The sequence below is a fragment of the Mastacembelus armatus genome, chromosome 8 (genome assembly GCF_900324485.2).
Source record: "Mastacembelus armatus chromosome 8, fMasArm1.2, whole genome shotgun sequence".
In the NCBI taxonomy this organism is placed as follows: Eukaryota; Metazoa; Chordata; class Actinopteri; order Synbranchiformes; family Mastacembelidae; genus Mastacembelus; species Mastacembelus armatus.
In genome coordinates, this window is record NC_046640.1 from 20,441,471 (window position 1) to 20,461,674 (window position 20,204).

Here is a 20,204-nt window from a genome sequence, read left to right on the forward strand (position 1 = left end):
GCTGATCACACCGTGTCACCATCTCACCACAGCGATCCTACCTGTGTAGGAGACGGGATGCTGCTCCCAGCCAGTGTCTCTGGTGGAGAGGGCGGAGGTCCCAGGCCCAGAGGAGACTCCTGGCTGAACGGCTGCTCTGGAGACAGACTGTCATTACTGTCCTCATCCAATGACGAGTTTTCACCTGAGGCCTTTGGAAACTGTGCTTCTGGGAGAAAGAGGGAGAGATGGTGGGAACAGGCAGGAAATGAAAGGACTGGTATCTTGGCAAATAAAGAGCAAGCTATTGTGACGTCCCCCTCAGCTGGTGTGGTCCCTAAACTAACAAACACACACAACAACCACCTTTATAACCTGCATTTACAGGTGGACTCCTCACACACCAAAAACTACCGCCCCTGCCAATGAACCACCACCCTGTGAGCACCTCCACAGGCAGCCAAAATTACCATCAGTGCCTCCTTTACAAATATCAGCTTAATATCACTGCATGTGTGTGCTAACGTTCTCATGACTGAGTGAAATGCTGCAAAAAACACAAACAACTAGCCTCTTCTTCAGTGTCTGTTCCAGAACTGTCAGCCGGTGCATTTATCCCTACAGTGATAGCTGCTGCAGATCAGCCCACATTCCCGTCCCCTCCGTCTGCACACACTTCGCATGAAAGCTAAATTTAGATGATATATTCTCTTTTGTCCATGGCGTGACCATAATAAGTCGAGCTTTATCCAGGGTCCATTCATCTAGTTCATTCTCAGTCCAGCTAAATAAATCCGACCACCTCATTCATACTCGTTTTCATGTGATAGATTATCATCATTACATCCAATTTATGGTATGAATGTATTAACTGTTTCTGTGAAGGTGTGTACCAGCCTCCTGTGCTATATATGATATTCCCTTTACAAACAAACATTGCTGAATGAGGAAAAAAAAAAAAAAAGGACTCACAAATCAGATCAAGTATGTGAAAAACCGCTGCATAGAAACCTGTGACACCGTACAGCACAGCAAAGAATCGAAGTCATGGGCCTCCTGCTCATTTTCCCATCAGGGATCTCATATAATCATTTCATTATTATGCAGACTTATGAGTCTTTACATGGACTTAAGGGAATAACAGTACCTGCTACACTTCTCTGGACTCGGGTGTAGACTTTTCTTTGGCTAGTGGACCAGTGTTATTAAATTTCAGGAGTCACCCTGGAATGAAGCAGGCAGCTATGTAGAACACCCCTGGCCATTAATTTGCCATCAGCAGGCAATGATGAAAAGACAACATGGGGCTGATTTAATACCCTATGATCCAATAATGTGATGTTTGCCCACTGCTGCGCCGTGCCAGGGTGTGTCTGTGTGTCATGCTTTGTATGTTTGCATGTCACCCCACTGCTCCTGTAACAAGTGGCCGTAATGCAATTGTGTTCCCCGTGTCGTGGTGACAGAGATGGATAATCCACTGACACTGTATCTTATTGAATGTCAGCAACACTAACTCTGCACGTTGATCAAACAGTCTCTGATGTCATCTCCTAATCACTGATAGCACCAGACTAATAAAAGTTAGATTGTGCTGCTCCTTTGCTTCTTTCATTGCTGATGTTGGAACAGAAAAGGGTGAGATTGAGGTCACCCTATCTGTCCCAAAAATCACACGTATTCATTTACAGTCCCAACTCTTCAATTAGCATGTAAATTTGCTAATAAAAGATAATGGCTTTTAATAACCGACACCATGGCTATTTAAAGCTGACAGCAGGCAAGGAAGAGACGTCTTTACTTTCTGTCTGTCAAGCAGGGATGAGAGGGCATACATGATTTATGATACCCTAGTGTAACCTTTCTAAAACCCCCCAGCAGTGGCCATTTGAAGCATGAATACTCAGGTGTGTGACCTGGTTGTGTGTGTGTTTCAGTGTGCATGACTCTGTCTACACCCAGGATGTGTCTTTAAGTCTGCAAAACGTTTGTGTGTGGGCGCCTGTTCCTGTGTGTGTGTGGCGAGCACAGCTGAGGCGTCTGAGCAGGAACATCAGTATGTTCACGGTAGCTGGAGGAAGAGGGGCAGGAAGGGGGGGTAGGAGACACATCCAAACAGGAGCCTCAATGTGTGGGTGTGTTGTGGTGTATTAAGACTTCAAATTTATATTACACCGTTCTCTTCTACAGGGAATATTTTATTACAACCTGCATTGAGTATTTCTTGGCCACTAGGGGGCAGAAAGCAACAAAACAAGCTCATAAATAACTGGTCAAGATATACAGTAGCTTAGCATGTTTGGAAACTAGTGTCTATGTGTCTGTATGTGTGTAGACTATACATAAACCAGATACCACATCCGTCTTTATTTGGCATCATGTTTTTCAACCAACCAATGAAAACGAGCCCAGCATTCGCTCTTCAGCTGATAATTGGCTCCACCAATCAGAATCAGAGACCATCGCTGTTGTGAGAGGAGTTAATTGTAGAAACAAATCTAAGTTGCTTCTGTTCACAGCAACGAAAAGAGTTTAGATCAGGAAATTACATCACACGACACCTAAAAACCTAATTATTCAACAGGAGCTTCAAATGTCACCTCAGGTGTTTTTTGTTTGTTTCCTGGGACCATGTTCTGAACCCTGGCCTGCTGCTGGCAGTGGCACCACTTACCTATGATGGCCTGTTTAATACTGGTGTGAACAGGTAGGATGTTTTTGTGGATCAGCTCCATAGGCCCTGGCCGCTGGGAGATCTTGTCATTCAAATCATCAGCCAGGCGAGCTCTCTTCAGCTGCAGCTGCTTGGCCTGCAGTGACGGCTCTGCTGATGTCTCTGGAAGCACAAAGAAAAAGATGTTTACCTGTGTGCTTGGATCCTCAGACGTTATTTATCAAGCTGGTGCCGTGTGACACTCACCCTCCAGGATGTGCATCCTGATCAGTTCAGATCGCTCTGGACGGCTCCTGAACTTTCGCTTTAGATAATCCTCAGTCTGCAGAAAGAACCGGCCGCTCAGCGTTGGGTGTTTATCACATGATTAGAATTTTTCCATAACTCACTGTTTTAATAATATATCAACTATCTGAAGCCTCTTTTAAGTTCCTAAATAAATAAATAAAAACAGTCTTCATCTTTTGCATCAGTGCAGCATCATATAACATTCAGCCTTTCAGTTTCCCAGCCTTTCTGTCTGATGTATTTCTCTCCTCACTTGCTAACTGCTGATCTTCACAGCTGATTTAATATGTGGATATCTGTTTTTTATTCAAAGCACAATTTCTACTTTTTCATATTATCTGAGCTACTCCACAGTTTTTCCACGTACACCAAAGGAACTGCAGACACTGAATAAATACTTATACACACTGCACTCCTGTCCAGGAGTTTTCACTTTTTGTGTCTTATCTCTCTCTCTTCTGTATTACATAGATGTTCAGGAGTCACTTTAATGCTTTGACATGTTACAAGTGTTGACTCCAGTGGCTGATTCAAGTCTGGCATACTCACCCGTGCTCTCTCCAGGCTCCGTCTCTGTTCATGGAAGGCAGCTGAACCTTTCAGTGCTTAGAGAAGAAAGAGAGGGCAGAGAGCGAACGTTAACACAGCAGCACTGTATGAACATTCGTGCTACTGATGGGAAATGCAGAGGAAAGTACCTTGGAATGATTCTTTCAGTTCATTTCCTTTCAGTTTCCTGATGGTGAGGATTACTGCTCTTATACTGTATATGCCTGCCCTCACTCTAAAGGCTCAGGACAGAATAAACAGCTTAATAGCCTGAGCATGGTCCCATTAACAGGTGCTGTAAAAGGTCAAGTAGGTCAAAGAGGAAATCTATTGGGATGGATTCTGAGGGCTCCAGTTCAACGAGCCTTCCCACAGCAGTGGAATTTATGGTAAGTGTTCAGCATTGACAAATGACTCAAGCAAGACTTCCTGTAGGCCTATGATTATGCAAAAACCCAGGGATTAGTGCGACTGGGAACTTAAAGCCTAAAGGGTTGTGATGACACCAAAATGCCGAGTTAAATGCAGCATATCAGCACAGGCATTATAATTTTGCTCCTGAAATATTATGGCTGAAAACAAAGCAGCATCTATCATAAAGTAATAACACGACGTCACCTGAGTGTTACACTACTCTGAACTGAACCAGTAACTAAAACACTAAACTGGAGACCCACATGCATACTGGGTGAACAGTGTATAAAACCCAGCTGTTTGTATGAACGCAGTTTTGGCTCACTACAATCTAAAACAGTGGGATGTTTGTGAAGTCGGTCACTGAGCTGAGCACACGTTTGAACCACCGCAGACCAAATTAAAGCTAAGAGTCAGCAACTGTTCCGTTTCAAGTGCAGAGCGCTGGAGCTAATGCAACTGAAAATGTGTCGCTGTTCTTATAATTTCTGAACGCAGGGGTACCAGTGGTGTGACTGGATTAACACGCCTGGGGCCAAACTGCTGGTACCTGCTCAAGCCTCAGTTCACGTCGCTGAGCACTGCCATGCTGCTGGTACACACTCACTCTTGCACACCCTGGGGATATCAACGCTCTTAGAGTCCCCCTCCATCCACAAGGGGGTCATGTGGCCCCCTCGAGGGCGTATGAACGTGCCTGTCAGTCAGCTACATGGGAAATGAATGGTGGGGTGGAGGGAGGGATGGATGATCGAGTGCAGAGCAAAATTTTGGAAGCAGGGACAAAAGTGAAAGGGATAAAAATAGATAGGAAGAAGATGAAGAATCAGAAAACAGACTGATAGAAGGAAGATAAATGGAGAGAGGCAGCTGGAAGAAAAATGGAACAATGGGAGGAAATAAAGAGGAGGAAATAGAGATTGTTGGGATGAGGTCAGAGAGAAAAGACCCCATTATCTGCATGAGTGGCTGCAACATGGCTTCTCGTCACCCTACTAAAGCTTACCAACATTACCAATCTTCCGATTCTGAGAACAGCAAGCATCACTTCCTCTGGTGGAGGCTGTCTTTATATGTTCAGTCTCCTGTGGAGCAGTACTTTGTTTTCCAGTGTGTGTGTTAACTACAGGTCAGACATTTAAACTGGCTCTTTGTCTAAATAACAAAATAGCTCCTGTAGCCACAAAAACACAGCTGTTTGTTTTTCAGTATGTGCAGACAACACACTTCGTCATTTCTGACGTCAGTACTTGTGAGAGCTGCTCCCACCTCCACCAGCTGGTGTAAAGCTGGTATTTCTGTAGAACCATAACACCATGACCAGTGACAGGTAAAGTGAAGGACACTGATGATCTCGTCACAGTCACACCTGTCAGGACCAGGACTGGATCAGAGCAGCTCCTGAACTGCAGGTCCAACCAAAAGTTGGATACTACACTACTGCAGATTCAGAGAAGATGCACCGTGAGCTGCAGAGTCAAACGAGCACCAACCAGCTGCTGCATTGACTCCTGTGTACACAGTGTTAGACTGGTGCTCACAGTGTTCAGGCTGATCAATATATACACATGCAGAACTTATATATAGTTGTCAAGGTCAACCTCCTTTAACTATTTACCATTATCGCTACCTAGACTAACCAAGAAACCACTAAATGTGTGTTGAAAGGATCATGCTTTACACTTTGCTTGTTGTTTTGCATTTTATTTAAATACACTTTCCAGGAATAAATCAAATTCCCATGCATGCAGGTAAACTACCGGCTCTGTCTCCTTCTATTATTATTTCTCATTAACACCAAATCATCCATCCATTTTCTATTCCTTAACCAGGGTCCCAGGGATCTGCTGGAGCCTATCCCAGCTCTCTTTGGGTGAAAGGCAGGGGTCCACCCTGGACAGGTCCCCAGTCCATCACAGGGCCACATAGAGACAAACAACCTCCCACACTCACACTCACTCCTATGGACAATTTAGAGTCACCAATCAACCTGACATACATGTTTTTGGACTGTGGGAGGAAACCAGAGGACCTGGAGAAAACCCACACAAGCACAGGGAGAACATGCAGACTCCACACAGAACTAACCTGATAACCACATGTGGGTGAAAACAAGCTAAAAGAAAAAAAAAAACAGTTAAACTATTAAACTATTTCTTTACCATTTGCGTTTTTCTCAGAAGTGTATAAATAACAAGGTAGGTAGAGTATCATACCGAGTGCTTAATATAGCACCGTGTGAAATCAACACACTCAGCCACACACCACGGCCTCAAGCAGCCAAACATGCAGCCAAAGACACACACCCTCACATACAAGGTGACAGGAGACAACGGCAAGAATCAGCCAACTTTCATTCTGAATTCTTTTTATGAGAGAAGAGAAAGCAAACATAACTGAATCAAAGTCATTTAAAAACTCCACAGTCACAGAAACGCCTGCTTTAAACAAGAGAACAGTCTGTCACAGCAGAAACAAAGAGAACGTGGCGTTAAGAGCAGCACTCTGATCACTAAATAGATGAAACTGAACAACAAAGCGGAGGTTGTCTAAAGGTGAACAGACAGAGAAGAAGAGTCATAAGCTGAGGCAGCATCCAACTAACAAAACCAGGAGGCTAATATAGAGAAAGAGGGTAGGAAGGGTGTAAATGGGAAAAGAGAAATAATGACCCAAAGCAGATGGACACAGGAATTAGACTGAATCCAAAGGTGTAGGAGAAGAAGATAAAATATAGAGCTGGAAGCCGTAGAGATGTCACGCTCCAGTGAAGATCACTCCCTTTCCTCCAGCTGCCCCCTGTCTCCATGACAGACTGTGTGGACAATTATGATAAAGGTCACATGGCAGACAAAGGTAGCTGAAATGTCAGCGGCTAATTGTTCTGCCACTCTGACCTTAACCACATATGTGAATGCAGCCTTTCTGGCCTCAGAGGGAGCTCTGCAAAGTCTGAAGGAAGGAAAGAATCTGGGGGAGTGAAGTGAAGTGATCTGACCGGACCTACGGACCTCACTCCTCATCTGCTCTGAATCTCCGACTATACTGCCTCTGGTTGCATCGTGGGTAATGTAGGCATCAGGTTTTGTCATCACGATTGTGACAGAGAGCAGGTGTCAGTCCACACATTACCTCAGATTGTCTGTCTCAATTAATAAACACTGAGACAATAATAACAAGACACAAACTGTCGATAGTTTTATCATTTTGTCTGGTCAGGAAACTGCTTCCTAAAAAAAAAACCCCATCCCTGAAGCCTCTCGCCTGAGTGCTGTGTTCAAAACCAAACAGATGGAAACCAAATCACCAGTGAATTCTTCATCACTAATACAATGTTAACAACTAATGCACAGCAATGGAAAAGATGCCACCTGGTGTACAAACACAGATTATTTCTTTAAATTCAGGGCTCATCTGTGTCTACCCAGGATAAACATGACGCATGGAGCAAAGAGTCAGCTAATACAAAACGGAGAAGCAGGGGCTAACTGGGTGAAACCACGCAAACTAAACATTTTGATCTTTGCCTCAGCCAGTTCCTCCAGGTCTGGGTCACGCTCACTCTTATCGCTGTCTGTGCACAGTGATAAGTTCTGGTAAGAACTGTGAGAGGTTCTAGTAAATAAGTGGAACAGTGTGTGAAGGTATTTGTGATGCAGACCAGAATTCACTTTTACGTCAACAAGGTGGATCCATAACATCATCAATGTAGGCAGCTAATTCAAACATGAAGAGATAACAACAGCAAATAGCAAAAGATGAGACACACAGAACAAAGTACGTCTGTGTGACAATGTATGAAAGTGAGAAAGAACAAGTGAGAACTATAACCTTCAATATGTGGAAGATAAACTCCTGCAGTACCTGACTGAGCTGCCCCAGCTCCAGACATGGATTACTAGCACAGATCTTTTTTCCAGGTTCTGTTCCCAGTGTGACATATTCTCGTTCTACTCAACAGATCTAACAGTTAAAGCAGAGGAATATAAGCAGCACTAACCTGCTGAGCGTCAGTTTGAGTTTGACGCTGCGGGGAGAGAAATCACTAAATCAGACGCAGTTAACGGATGTTCATGATGGCAGTTGTAAAAAGGCTTTGACCTCGGCTCACCTCACCTTGAAGACTGAAAGTGCTGTCTGCCAGGAGACCGTGGCACCATTTCAACCTCAATCTAAAATCACTTCAGAAACTGTTGTGTCGCACATAGTGACGCTCACGCTGAGGCGAGCTGGCGGATTCTCACAGGTAGTGGTAGTGCTGACTGAATGAAAAACTTCAGCATGAAGCAACGTCTGTCATTTGAACAGGATGCACTAGAGTCAGGTGTCTTTTTTTTTTTTTTTTTTTTTTTTGGTAAAACTAAAGCAGTTTAACACAACAGCCATGTTCTTTGTCCTGCAATTCACTGAGAGCTGCTTCATATAACAACTTTACCCTCACTAGCTAAATAAGCTACGTTAACAGTGTAAGACTGTAGAAATATGTCACATAGAATGGATGTAGTTGAAAGCAGGTCAACATTTGGAGTTACAAGAGGAAACGTCTTCATCAGATAAAAAGCAACTTTGCACAGTGCACCCAATTATCTAAATGTAGTTTGTACGCTAATGTTTTATAGTATTTTCTATGTTTCTAGGATAATCAATTATTGTTTTTATTTTCTGGTTCAGGATTCTCAGACGTGAGGGTTTGATGGTTGACATCAAAAACCAAATGAATATGTAGTTTCAACACAATGTTAAACTCACAAAGGAGCCTACATGTAAAACTGACAGCACAGCACCCTATGCTCTTTGTTCTGTCCATTTTCGCTTCAATGAACAATCCAACATTTTTGTGGAAACATCTACGTGTTTAGAGCAGGGACTAAGATCAGGCTAAGACGCATCTTCTTGTCTACTTACGTGGCATGATCCCCTGGTTGACCAGCTCCTCTCTGGTCCTTCTCTGTTGAAGCTTCAGCTGCAGAACTGAACACAGACACAAAAAGAAGCAGAAACAAAACTCGGTCACTGCAGAGAATATCGTCAAACTGTCAAATGAATGGAGGATTTCCAGGCCACAGGAAACCACAAAGTGGTGAAATTACTCATGACTTAGATGCAAGTTAAAAAAAAAAAAAAATGAACGCCATATAAAATGCCTATGGATGAAATATAGGAGCAATAAATGTACTATGAGTAATTACGGTGTCCAGTTATATCTAGGTTACTCTGTAGAAAGGATTTATCTACCCTGTTCACTGCTGGTGATGAAAACTGAGGTTATCTGTGAGAAGATGTACAAAGGTTATATCACACACTATAAAGAGGAGGGAAACACACACACATGAACAGACACATCAGCAGTTTCCTGTTTCAAGCTAAGCTGCATGCATCTCACCACCACAGACACACAATGTAGAAAGTGTGATAGAAAGAGATAAAGAAATGCTACCGACTCTTTTAATGTGGTGTCACTGATTCTTAGTATATTAAATATAATGTATGAGCACGAACGATACGCCGCGTACACACATTTAACGTTTTTACGTCTTAATTTTCAGCTTTGTAAGTTACCACCTTCCTGTACGAATCTCTGGGGTAAGAAAAAAGTACAGAGGCCCCTCAGAGCCGGGTCAGTCCGTCTGATCAGCTCTGGTGTGAAAGAAGAAATCCATTAAAACTCACATGCTGCCTCTTCTAGGCTGAAGTCAATCCCCCCCAGTGACATTCAGAATGTAACTAATCTTTCCTACACCATCAGCTGAAATCCCACATGGGATCACTTGATCAGCAGTCAGGTTAAGTCCATAAAACCAACAAACTAGTATTTCACATGATTTATACAGGAAGTGAACCGAACAGGGGGGTCACAGACCAGAAAAGTAGTTCTTGGAGTAAACAGCTGCCTGCACTGAACCAAAACCATCACTGATGAGAGCAGTGAAAGTGGATCAGCACATTAAAGCTACAGGCTGTTGTCATGTAGTAATAGTAATAGTTGTCAATAGTAGTAACAGCTCAGTTCTAATTACTTTTAAGGTGCAATTATTACTTCTCTATTACTTAATTCTTCTTTTTGCACTGACCAGTTTTTCATACAGCAGCAGGAAGCGCTCATATCAACCCCCATGCAACTGCCCAGCTTCTTCCTCTTTTCTCATATATCTCAAGTTCACATCAACATAAACTGTAGGTTTTTTAACTTCAGGAAAAGATGCGTGTTCTGTTGAGCTGTGCAATTTCTGGCGCCTGTGTTTGTAATAATGAGAGCTGGGCTCTGTTGCTGTGGCCTATTACAAGCTGAATCAGCCGACAGTCCCTCTGTGCGTCCTCGCCCGAGATGAAAACATCCACAATCCTTTGATTTCGGGGATGAGGACGCGGCTGACGCAGGATGCTGCAGTTTCTCCTGTCGGCAGGAGGAAAGATTTAACACGGGCAGACTAACAAACCAAACACTAACACACAAATTCTGTGCATGATGTTTGCAAACACACAAGTGCACACTGAACAGACACAAACACACACATTTTAACACCTCCATTTTTTAGCTGCATAATGAGAATATACATACACGGGCGTGAAACACACACTATCCCCTCCAACACAGACACACACAAAACAAAGATGATGACAGGCAAGTGATGCAATGTGCTGATACAGAATCTATTCTGGGAAAGTGTGCTCACTGCTCTAATGCAGCGAGTGCACTCAACAACACTCAATGTGGACTAAGAGGACTAATTCTGACAGACCTACAGGCTCAAGTTAACCACTTACCCTTATGAAAAAGTTTACACACTCAGAAGTCAGAATTGCCATCACACCGCAAAGGCATCAAATTCTGCTTGTCACCTTTAAAACAGGTGAACTGGCACTTTAATATGTGAGTTTTCAAATTAACAAGAAACACGACGTATCATCTTTGGCCAGGGAACTTTTCTCCAAACACCAAAACTAAACAACAACAATCTGAAAATCACAGAAATATCTTCTAGACACATATAATTAGGAACCGATCATTCGACACCACCACATTTCTCCACTTGTGTGTGAGGGACATGCAGCTCCAAGCCTGAGTCTTCTAATACAATGTCATGTTTGTAGTCATCGGGTAAGACCCTGTTATGATGATCCTGAAATGAGTCAGCTGGGAACATTAAAACGACAGCTGGAGAGAGGGTTTCCACTAACTCATGAAACGAACATTATAGCTACAGCTGATAACATCTGTCAACAGCTGTGGTTGTTCCCACAAATCAGGTCCACCTCAGTTTATGTCTCAGTATAAGGACCTATTGTTGTGAAAACTGGAAAAACTGGTAAATCTGGTAGAATCGTGCCAAAGGCTGAACAGACACGAACAAACCGCACAGAACAGTTTTTACTGGGGCCGACACTTCTGTTGCACCAGGGATTTCAGGGGTAATAATCTTCTCTCTAGCGTCTGTGTCTGTAAAGGAACATTTCGCTTTTTTTCCCCCCCATTTGATCACAATCAATCTCCACTTAAGTCCTCCTCCATTTTTCATCACGGATTTCTAAATTCAGCATTTCTCTGTTTCCAACTGTATCACAGCACTTCCTGCGCTCTGTGCCGTCTCCTCTGTCACTGTGATCCTCTTTCTCTCCGACTCACTTTTCTATTTGTGTCCGTGCTGTAACTGCTTGGAACCCAATTCCTTTGGACAGCTGGGTGAACGCAAAGGAACATTACTGTAAATTCCCAGCACACACACACACACGAAAGAGCATGCTCGCTCAATGCAACATAGAAAAGAAGAGAAAGGATGAGAATCAGATCAGTCCAGCCGGCTTTCTAAAGTCTACAGAAAGCAAGAAGCAAGCCAGTCTTTCTTATGAAGATTTTCTGAAACTTACACATACCCAAACAAAACCAAGCTAAAGAAAAGTGTCAGCTATATTGAAATCTTGTTTTTTAAGGTTTGGCTTGATCCATGTCATTATACTTTACACATCTCTTGCAGTTCACAGAGTTTGACCTTTCCTAGATTCGCCCAAACTGCTCTTAGTCCAGCTAAGGTCCAAGGACCATGCTGCTACAGTCGACAGGTTGCTGAGTTCAGGCGGAGCCTGCTGTGCCCGGGGATGGCTGAGTCCCAACTGTAGCCCAGCTGCTTGTAAAGTACTAGATTTACTTAACAGCTCAGTCCAGAAAATAACCCTGGACACGACTCTGGAGGGAACATTTCCACTAAAAGCAGCTGCTGCAGTTTGTAACATGCTGGTTTGTTAAAACTGAGACGACTCTGTGATTACTGACTGCACGTTATGACTAATGTGTTGTTGTTCACAAAGAACTTAACAATAAACAGGCTCCAGTTTAAAGGCATCACATGTTGTAAATGCGTCAGTGCATTAAACACACACACAGCAGGTTTCCCACCTTGTCTGAGACTCTGACAGGCCTGGCGCTCTAACTCAAACCGTATGGCTCGCTCATCCATGTTGCTGCTGATTGGCTGAGACCTGAAAGGGGCAGGGTCAACGCGGACACAAGGCAGGTGCTCCAGCATGGCGAGTGCGATCAAACTAGGATATTACTCTGAATGAGACATCCACGAATGAATAACAATCGCAGCGAGAAGTCGGTGGTTAGCAAGAGCTTAGTCCAGGTGCTGGATTAATGAAGCTGTCTCAGGTCTGTGCAATGAAACCCTGACAACAGCTGAGCTGCTGGGTGCAGGTATAATAAGTACAATAAAAAAATATTCTTCAAAATTCTTCAAAGCAAAGTTTCTAAAAGCAAAAGAGCCTTTTTCTTTCCATCAAAACCGGCATTTCCTCCAACTGGCTTTGAAAAACTCCTCGATTAGACCGAATTAAAACACAAGCAAAACAAAAAGGACTGTATGAAAACAACGTGCAGAGCTTTGAAAAAGAGCTGGGAAAAGAGCTTCTGCTGTATTTGCTGCAGCAAACTGACTAAGTATACACATGTTCATGTGTGTGTGTCAAATGTCGGTGAATCTGTGATCAAGCAGTCTCTCAGCTGTTGCTGTATTCAGCCGTTGACAGACACAAACAGGCGCGCATACACACACACACACACACACACACACTCATTCGGAGCCGAGGCCCCTTCCTCTTCAACAAATCATGTGATCACCTGTGATCTGAGCTCAGGGTGGTGTCAGGGTTGCACACCTGTGTGAGCACCTCTCTGCTGTCATGCCTTCAGGCCTGAAATCAGTGCACACGCACGAACACTGAAACACCTGCTGTGACGCTTCATGTGCAGCAGCTTTTCTATCCGTCACTTCTCCACTTTTGTCTGGCTGTTTTCCTGCCCACATGTCTGACTCTTGCATTTTTCTCTTAGCAGCTAACCATGCTTGAAGAACCCTATTCAATCAGAGGATTATAGAGTCGTCCTCATGTATTTACTACACCTGGATCATTTTTTTGTGTCTTTGTAAAGTAGTAATGACACTGGAATCACTGAGGAAACTATCTGACCTCTTTCTGTTCAAAGTGTGTAACCTGAATCCACAAGAAATGACACCAAACGTCACAGTTTAACGGATGTACGCACAGAGACGCTGACATTTTACAGGCAGCAGTTACTCATGCACGAACAGCTTAGCATAAGAATGAAGTGAGGGCAAGCTAAGGTCTGAGCTGATGCTCGCGTCATGAGTCATGTGTGCTTCAGAGGGTAAATGATGACGAGGACCAGAGGTAAGTCCATCATGAGCAACTAAATCTCTGGGAATCTGATTTATTATGACTGTTTCACTGCTGAGGCTAAAATGTCCAACCTGACAGGCTGATGCTAAAAACTGGGACCAAACACATGAAGCATCACAGCCGGTGGAAGATTTGAGACCAACTCTCACATATTAGCATAATACTTTTCAGATTATTAACCAAATGCAAAGAAAATAGGGGCCATTGTTGTTGTTGTTTGCCTTCAGCTACTGATTTTCAGAAACTCACATTGAAACACATTGTCTGATATTTAATAAAGTATCAGGAGCCCTCTGATATGATAGCTATCTGAATTTAATATCCGAACTGCAATTCAGTACTACACTATTGTTATTATATCAATGCTAAGGACTGACCATAGTGCCACTGGCATGTTGACATTTTTGGCTTTTAGTGAAATGTCTTGACTACGACTGAAAGAAAAAAGAAATTCACGTCTCCTTCAAGAGGACACGTAATAACTTCGTTCATCCGCTGACGTTTCACTGAGCGTCATCATCAGTCGTTTAATTTGTCTCGTCTTCTTTTTAACTTAAGCAGGATGGCAATAGGAAATGAGATAATAATGAATCCCAAGGGTTTAACCAAGGGTTTTCTACCATCTATGACCTTGTATCATCCCATATACCAGTTGTGTCTATGAAAAGAACCAGGAACCCAAACCTTAGTCAAAACCTGCAGTGAGGCTGGATGAACCCACAAGGATGAAACACCTGCCTCTTTACTGTCTCATTAAAAAACCATATCACTGCTAGAACCTGTAAAATGAGGCGTGTAGGGACTAATGAGAAACAGAAGAACTTTAATCCACTTTGTACTCTAAGATCATTCCTCACTGACTTGACCTTTAGCCTCTTGGAAAACAGAAGGTATAACAGCATCCAGAGTTCAAACAACAGGCTGATGTGAATTATTCCTGCAGGCCAGTGACCTGTAGCTGCTCACCTGCCTTTAAACTGCCTCTACCCCTGTTCTCCACCTGAACATCACGTCCTCACGGTGTGTCAGTGTAAAACACCTGTTACCGTCCCACGACAGTTTCATTCATCGCCGTTATTAAGGCTCTGTCCCAGGTGACATCAGGTAATATGACCTGACATTAAAGGTGACAGAGCCTTTCAAAGGGAGAAGAAACTATGCAGGTCGGTCTCACCTGTCAGTTACTATCAGACTGAACTGGTGATGATTGTCATGTTCAAATTATGTGGATCAAAAATGTATTTGGTGACGGCAGGACTTCTAAAGCTGAGAGAGTGTGTGTGCTTTTGTAAAGGATTTGGTTATCAGTGACTTTATTACAGACAAGAGGCATAAACGCACAAATAAGAGTCTGTGTGTTTGCGTTAAATATGCAGGATGGTGTGTGTGTGTGTGTGTGTGTGTGTGTGTGTGTGCATTCTTGTTTCTGACGGTGTTAATGTGCAGGATGTGGTGTCCCCAGGCAAAAACTCCTCAGTCTGACAAGAGAGGGGAAAACGAATCAGGACTCTGATCCACCATTACTTCAGATAAGGCCCAACCAAAGCACTGCCAGGGATAATCCTGCTTTGCTGTGTGTGTGTGTGTGTGTGTGTGTGTGTTTGTGTGTGTGTGTGTGTGTGCGTGTGCAGATGAGTGTTTCTTGCCAGTAAGTGTGTATCTAGATGCGACAACCCTATGCACACGTCTTCATAACAGTGAGAATAAAACTGTATCTAAAAATGTGTCTGCACATTTTTTGTTTGGATAAATCTCAGCCAGTCATGGTTTCTGCAACGTACGTCCTCAAATCAGTCACAAATACTGAGATAAGAGCCAACACATGGCCAAGGGCTCAGCGTGGACTGTAAATCTCCATCTCTCTCCCACACACAGAGCTTGGTCCTGCTGTATCGGTGGACACACATCTGTTTATTAATAAACAGATCTTAAAGTGCTGGTTTGGAGAGGTGACATAATTTCTCCTCCTAAGACATTTGAGTCTATTCTGTTTCGAATAACAATAAGAATTTGTGTCCGACATGGATGTTTAAGACAGGATGTCTGTAATGCAGTGCGAGAGGTAACGATGGGACTAGAGGTCACTGCCAAAAACAGCTGCTGTACTGATGTGTCAGCATGTGTGTTCATTAAAAACCTGACTCAATACTTCAGAGACAGCCCCAGAAACCCTCTGCTAACTAATACAGGAAATTAAAGAACAACTCTGAGGCTACAGCACACAGAGGACTAGTTCTCCCAGCTTCAAGACATTAAGATAATGCTACTGGATCCATGCATCTAATATTTGAAAGGTCTTCACAGAAAAATGGGTCACGAAACGCTGCATTGAAGATTAAAAGGTTAAACTACACTTTTGTATCTCCGACTCTCATTCATTTCTAATAACACGCAGTTTATCCATCTCATCTCTCCTTTCATCACCTGTGATCTTCCTAAAACAAGAGAAAGCTGTATCAAACTCTCTGCAGGCCTAACTCCTCCTGCCCTTGGTGCTGCATCCTCCAAAAACCATAGTTCTCTTGTACTTATTTCTGTTTTCCACGCAAAGTCTCTTATCTGCCAAAGAAACTTACTATACTTTATAATCATGACATGCACCAGTATATATATTTTAATAGCCAGTGGGAGCTATTCACTCATACAGTATATATCCATTTCCACCCACTCTGTTCTGTACACCCACTCTACCAGTCTCATATCTATCTAGATCCACTTTCTGTTTTTTTGCAAACAGGTCACCAAGGAATAATTCACCCCGACCTGAAAATGTAGTTAGCTGTTGATCCACATGTCAGAGAAAACAAAGGGCAGAACATCTTTTCATGCAAACTTTAAAAAAATAATGGGACCACAGTTTTAAATTGAGCTGTAGGTGCAAGAACATAAAGTTTGTATGATTGTTTGTCATATTGCGCCTCATATTTTCTGCAAACATGGACTGTCAGGGTGAACATTTTGTTATAGCTCATCTATATGCTGTGATTTGTTGAGAGGATCAGAAAAGACTGTTTCTCTTCTGGTGTGTTCCTCCTACATATTCCAGCCAACACCTTTCCACCTCAAATCAGCCCATCAAACCCTCTTCTCCTCTGACATTACATCTGTCTTTCCTCTTAACGTCTGTACTCGCTCCCGCTGGTTTAAATAGCAGGACCAGCTGGTCACACCACTTCATCCAGAGCCTCTTCATCTGTGCACACTGGGACTAGTCATCATACTGCCACCTGGAGTGGGGCTGATTAACGAGATCTGAAGGATGGACTAAAACTGAGTCCATCAGATGGTTTCTGCTCAGGAATTAACCCTGACACTGTGGATTCACGTTTGTTTGTACAGACACGCTTGTTGTAGTATTTTTATTGGCCACAAAGTGGAGTCATACATCCATTTTTAAAAGAGAATCTGCAGTGTGGTACTAACTGGTACAGTCATATGAACATATTGCACACATGTTTCGGATTAATGCGTCAGCTGTGTACTTCTTACTGCTGAAACATCTGTCTGTTGTGTCCTTCAGAGCACAAGAGGACACAAAGACGTGGATACAGTTAATGACTTGGCACAGAACTGAAACTAATGATTATTTGCACTATGGAATAATATGATGATTATAATCTAGATCGACTGACTGATTGTTCAGTTATCCAGAGCCAAAGTGAAACTTCACAATTAACTCCAAAGTAACATCATATTTTATAAACACTTCACATGTTCCATATACAGAAATGTTGACCTGTAAAGTCACACGTAGCTAAAACCACAAGATAAATGTAATGAAGTAAAAGGTCCAGTATTTCCCAGTAAACTGTGGTATTGTTGAAGTACACAGTGGCATAAAAAGAAGACACTGAAGTAGTGACTTCTGTACTTACTGTTCAAACAAGCTGTAATTTAACCGTCATTTTAAGAAGTGCACTTCACTGGAACCTGGTGTGTTTACAGTATTTCTCTGTCTGTGTGCGCAGAAGGCAGCACTGACTGTTTACAATGACATAATGCGAATGGAGACCTAGTACGTCCGAAATGTAAACTGCATCAGCCAGCTGCTGTGCAGATACTGAAAGAAAACGTTTACACACAAACACCTTCTCTCCTGTGCGGAACATGTGCTCCACACTTTACATGGCTTCTTGAAGTACAAAGACGATGGAAGAAACTGGCTCATTTGCAGGTTTTTTTACAGTACGTGAGTACACAATAACCTGGTGGTAGGAATTTTTCAGCTCCTTTCCTTTGGTATGGAAACAAATCTGTGAAATCTGGTACCACATGAAGGACAACAGGACCTGTGTGCTAAAGTAGAAGCGGTTTTACTTGGACCTTGTGTGCCACCTACCGTTCTTCCTCTCTCTGACTGGGAGCAGGTTGTGGGACGGCTGGAGAGACAACTCCTGCAGCTCACTGGCCACAGCCTCACTGGCAGAGCTGGGGATGGACACATCTGCACTGGGTCCGTCTCCGAACCTGGACTCCATGGTCCAACAGGGACTCAGAGTGACGCTCGCAAACAGATCTGAGAAGCAATGAAACAAATGTTTCAAGACCCATGACATGCACTTTGTCTTTTACCTCTTTCTGACTGTGCTGCAGTTGTATCTTTACACTGAGTTCTCCAGTCTTACACATGTCCACCAAGATAATCTTTACACTGTGAAGTGTCTGTACACAATCTACTACTAATTACATTTAAGGAACCTTTTTCAAATGAATTACAATCACACTGCACCATTCATAGGGCTGCAGCAGGTGGAGAATCCAAAGCTTGAGGCTTAGGCCTGCTGTGTCCGGTTTCTCTGGTTAAACTATAATTGGACAATCATTCGAGGTGGAATTCAACAAATGGTCAGTTGCAGAGCTGATATATTTCTGGACTTGGAGGAACGTGAGAACATTTTGTAGATTACTAGACTACTGGGCTGTGAAATGAACAGTGTATTAGTCTACCTGTTACATCAGTCCCAACTCTGGTCTCTGCTACTTCTCCCCAACTGCCCATAAAACATAGATTTTGATGAGAGCACTGGTCATTCATATATACATACACACATACAAGGGTTTTTCCAATTATCTGACTGGCGGTTCAGTTACAGTGTCATGAGATTGAACAGGCTGGTTCAGCCCATTAGCCCAGAGAATAACTTTGTTTACCTACAACATGACGTGGCTAATGAGCCAAATTATAAAGTCTCTGGGACAGAGTCAATAAAAAACTACTGCTCTTATTCCTTTTTTTCTTTTTCACCAAAAGCTGCTCTGACTCATTAACATGGTCACAGTCCAACCATGTGTCTGATTTCATAGGCAATGACCAAACCATCATAAACAGAGGTTTATCACAGAGACTTGCCAATCACGCCCTGATGATTGTTTACGAGGTAACATTGGCTTCATTTAGCTCCAGAACCTCCCTGTGTGTTTGTGTTGGAATTTAAACAATGTGTTGAGCTCAGGCTATTCAAACAGTTATCAACCTGAAGAGGAAAAATTGACGTGGCTTTCTCAAGCTCTGTCATGTGGCAAAGCAAACGCTCACATGCTAGAAAACGACAACACTGGACATTGGCATTCCTGGAAAACCAGGATGATTTAGGTAGAATAAAATTCCTAATTACAGACGCATACCTTTATTCTCTGTGCAACAAGCTCCCGCGGACTCCCATCTCACCGGATCCACTCACACTAAAAAAAAAAAAAACAAGTTGGCATTAAAACATCTGTACATTGTTTAACAGCTGCACTCCAGAAATCAGTAACAACATTTCAAAAATAAAGGTTCTGTCTGTGTGGCTGTATTTTGAAGTTGCAGCACCAGCCCACAGTGTATGAGGACAGCTGGGCTGCTTGAAGATAAAATAGTCCAGTTGTGTTTGTTCTCTGTTGCTTTTGAAATGTTTTTAAATGATCAGATGTTGAAGCAAACAGAATAAATAGAGTAAATAAAGAATTAAACTGGACCTATATTTGGAGTTTGACATCGACAATCATATGTACAAACCTATAAACCCCTTGTTCTTTGGCTAAACATGACTAAAACTAGACAATGTGATTTTAGGGACTGAATGAAAACCGCCAGTGACAAAACACATATTCTCCAAGCTCAATTTTAAATATAATTTAAAAATATACATTACGTTAGCAGAGTCATTCAAGAGCCATTTCTCCAGTAGTGACACTAAGCATTTCTTCCATATGACGCACATGCAAGTGTCTGATGCCAGCGTTAGGGAATCCCTGGGCTGGTGTCTGTTCACACACACTCACGCACGAACCGCAGACCTGCACTGGTTTAACAGCACATGCACAACAGTCCGTGGAGGCTGCTGGAAATACATACCCCGCTACTCTCTTTGTCCCTGGACAGTGTCCATATATTTTTGTCCGTTTCGAGAGTAGACAAAATAAAATACGAGCAAACTGTTGCTGGTCCGACGCTGAGTTTGTGCGGAGTACACTGTTAAGTCAACGAGAAAAATATAATTTCCTTTTAAAACTTTCAAAATACAACTCCTATAGTTGACCATGTCAGGAGCAAAGTTTCAGAATAATACCTGCACTTGTTTTGAAAGGAAGTCCACTTCCACTCTTGTTTGGTTATAAAAAA

General features: G+C 42.8%; 1 protein-coding gene across 8 annotated transcripts in view; it reads right to left on the reverse strand.

Annotated features, from left to right (window-relative positions):
- LOC113141380 (myocardin-related transcription factor A-like) overlaps positions 1-20,075 on the reverse strand; it is a 28,103-nt gene extending 8,028 nt beyond the window's left edge. For 2 of the 8 annotated variants that reach the window (XM_026325762.1, XM_026325761.1), the window contains exons 1-8: positions 19,938-20,075; positions 19,226-19,282; positions 17,940-18,116; positions 8,810-8,875; positions 3,491-3,546; positions 2,900-2,975; positions 2,654-2,815; positions 42-208 (exon numbers count right to left, since the gene is read on the reverse strand). In XM_026325762.1, coding sequence (XP_026181547.1) covers positions 42-208; positions 2,654-2,815; positions 2,900-2,975; positions 3,491-3,546; positions 8,810-8,875; positions 17,940-18,078 — 666 coding nt within the window. In that variant the 5' untranslated portion in view covers positions 18,079-18,116; positions 19,226-19,282; positions 19,938-20,075. Of the gene's footprint in view, positions 1-41; positions 209-2,653; positions 2,816-2,899; positions 2,976-3,490; positions 3,547-7,904; positions 7,924-8,809; positions 8,876-9,139; positions 9,163-10,669; positions 10,780-12,296; positions 12,870-17,939; positions 18,117-19,225; positions 19,283-19,937 lie in introns of those variants that run through there. The other 6 variants (XM_026325768.2, XM_026325764.1, XM_026325763.1 and 3 more) reach the window with 5 other exon arrangements.
- Positions 20,076-20,204: the final 129 nt, after the last annotated feature.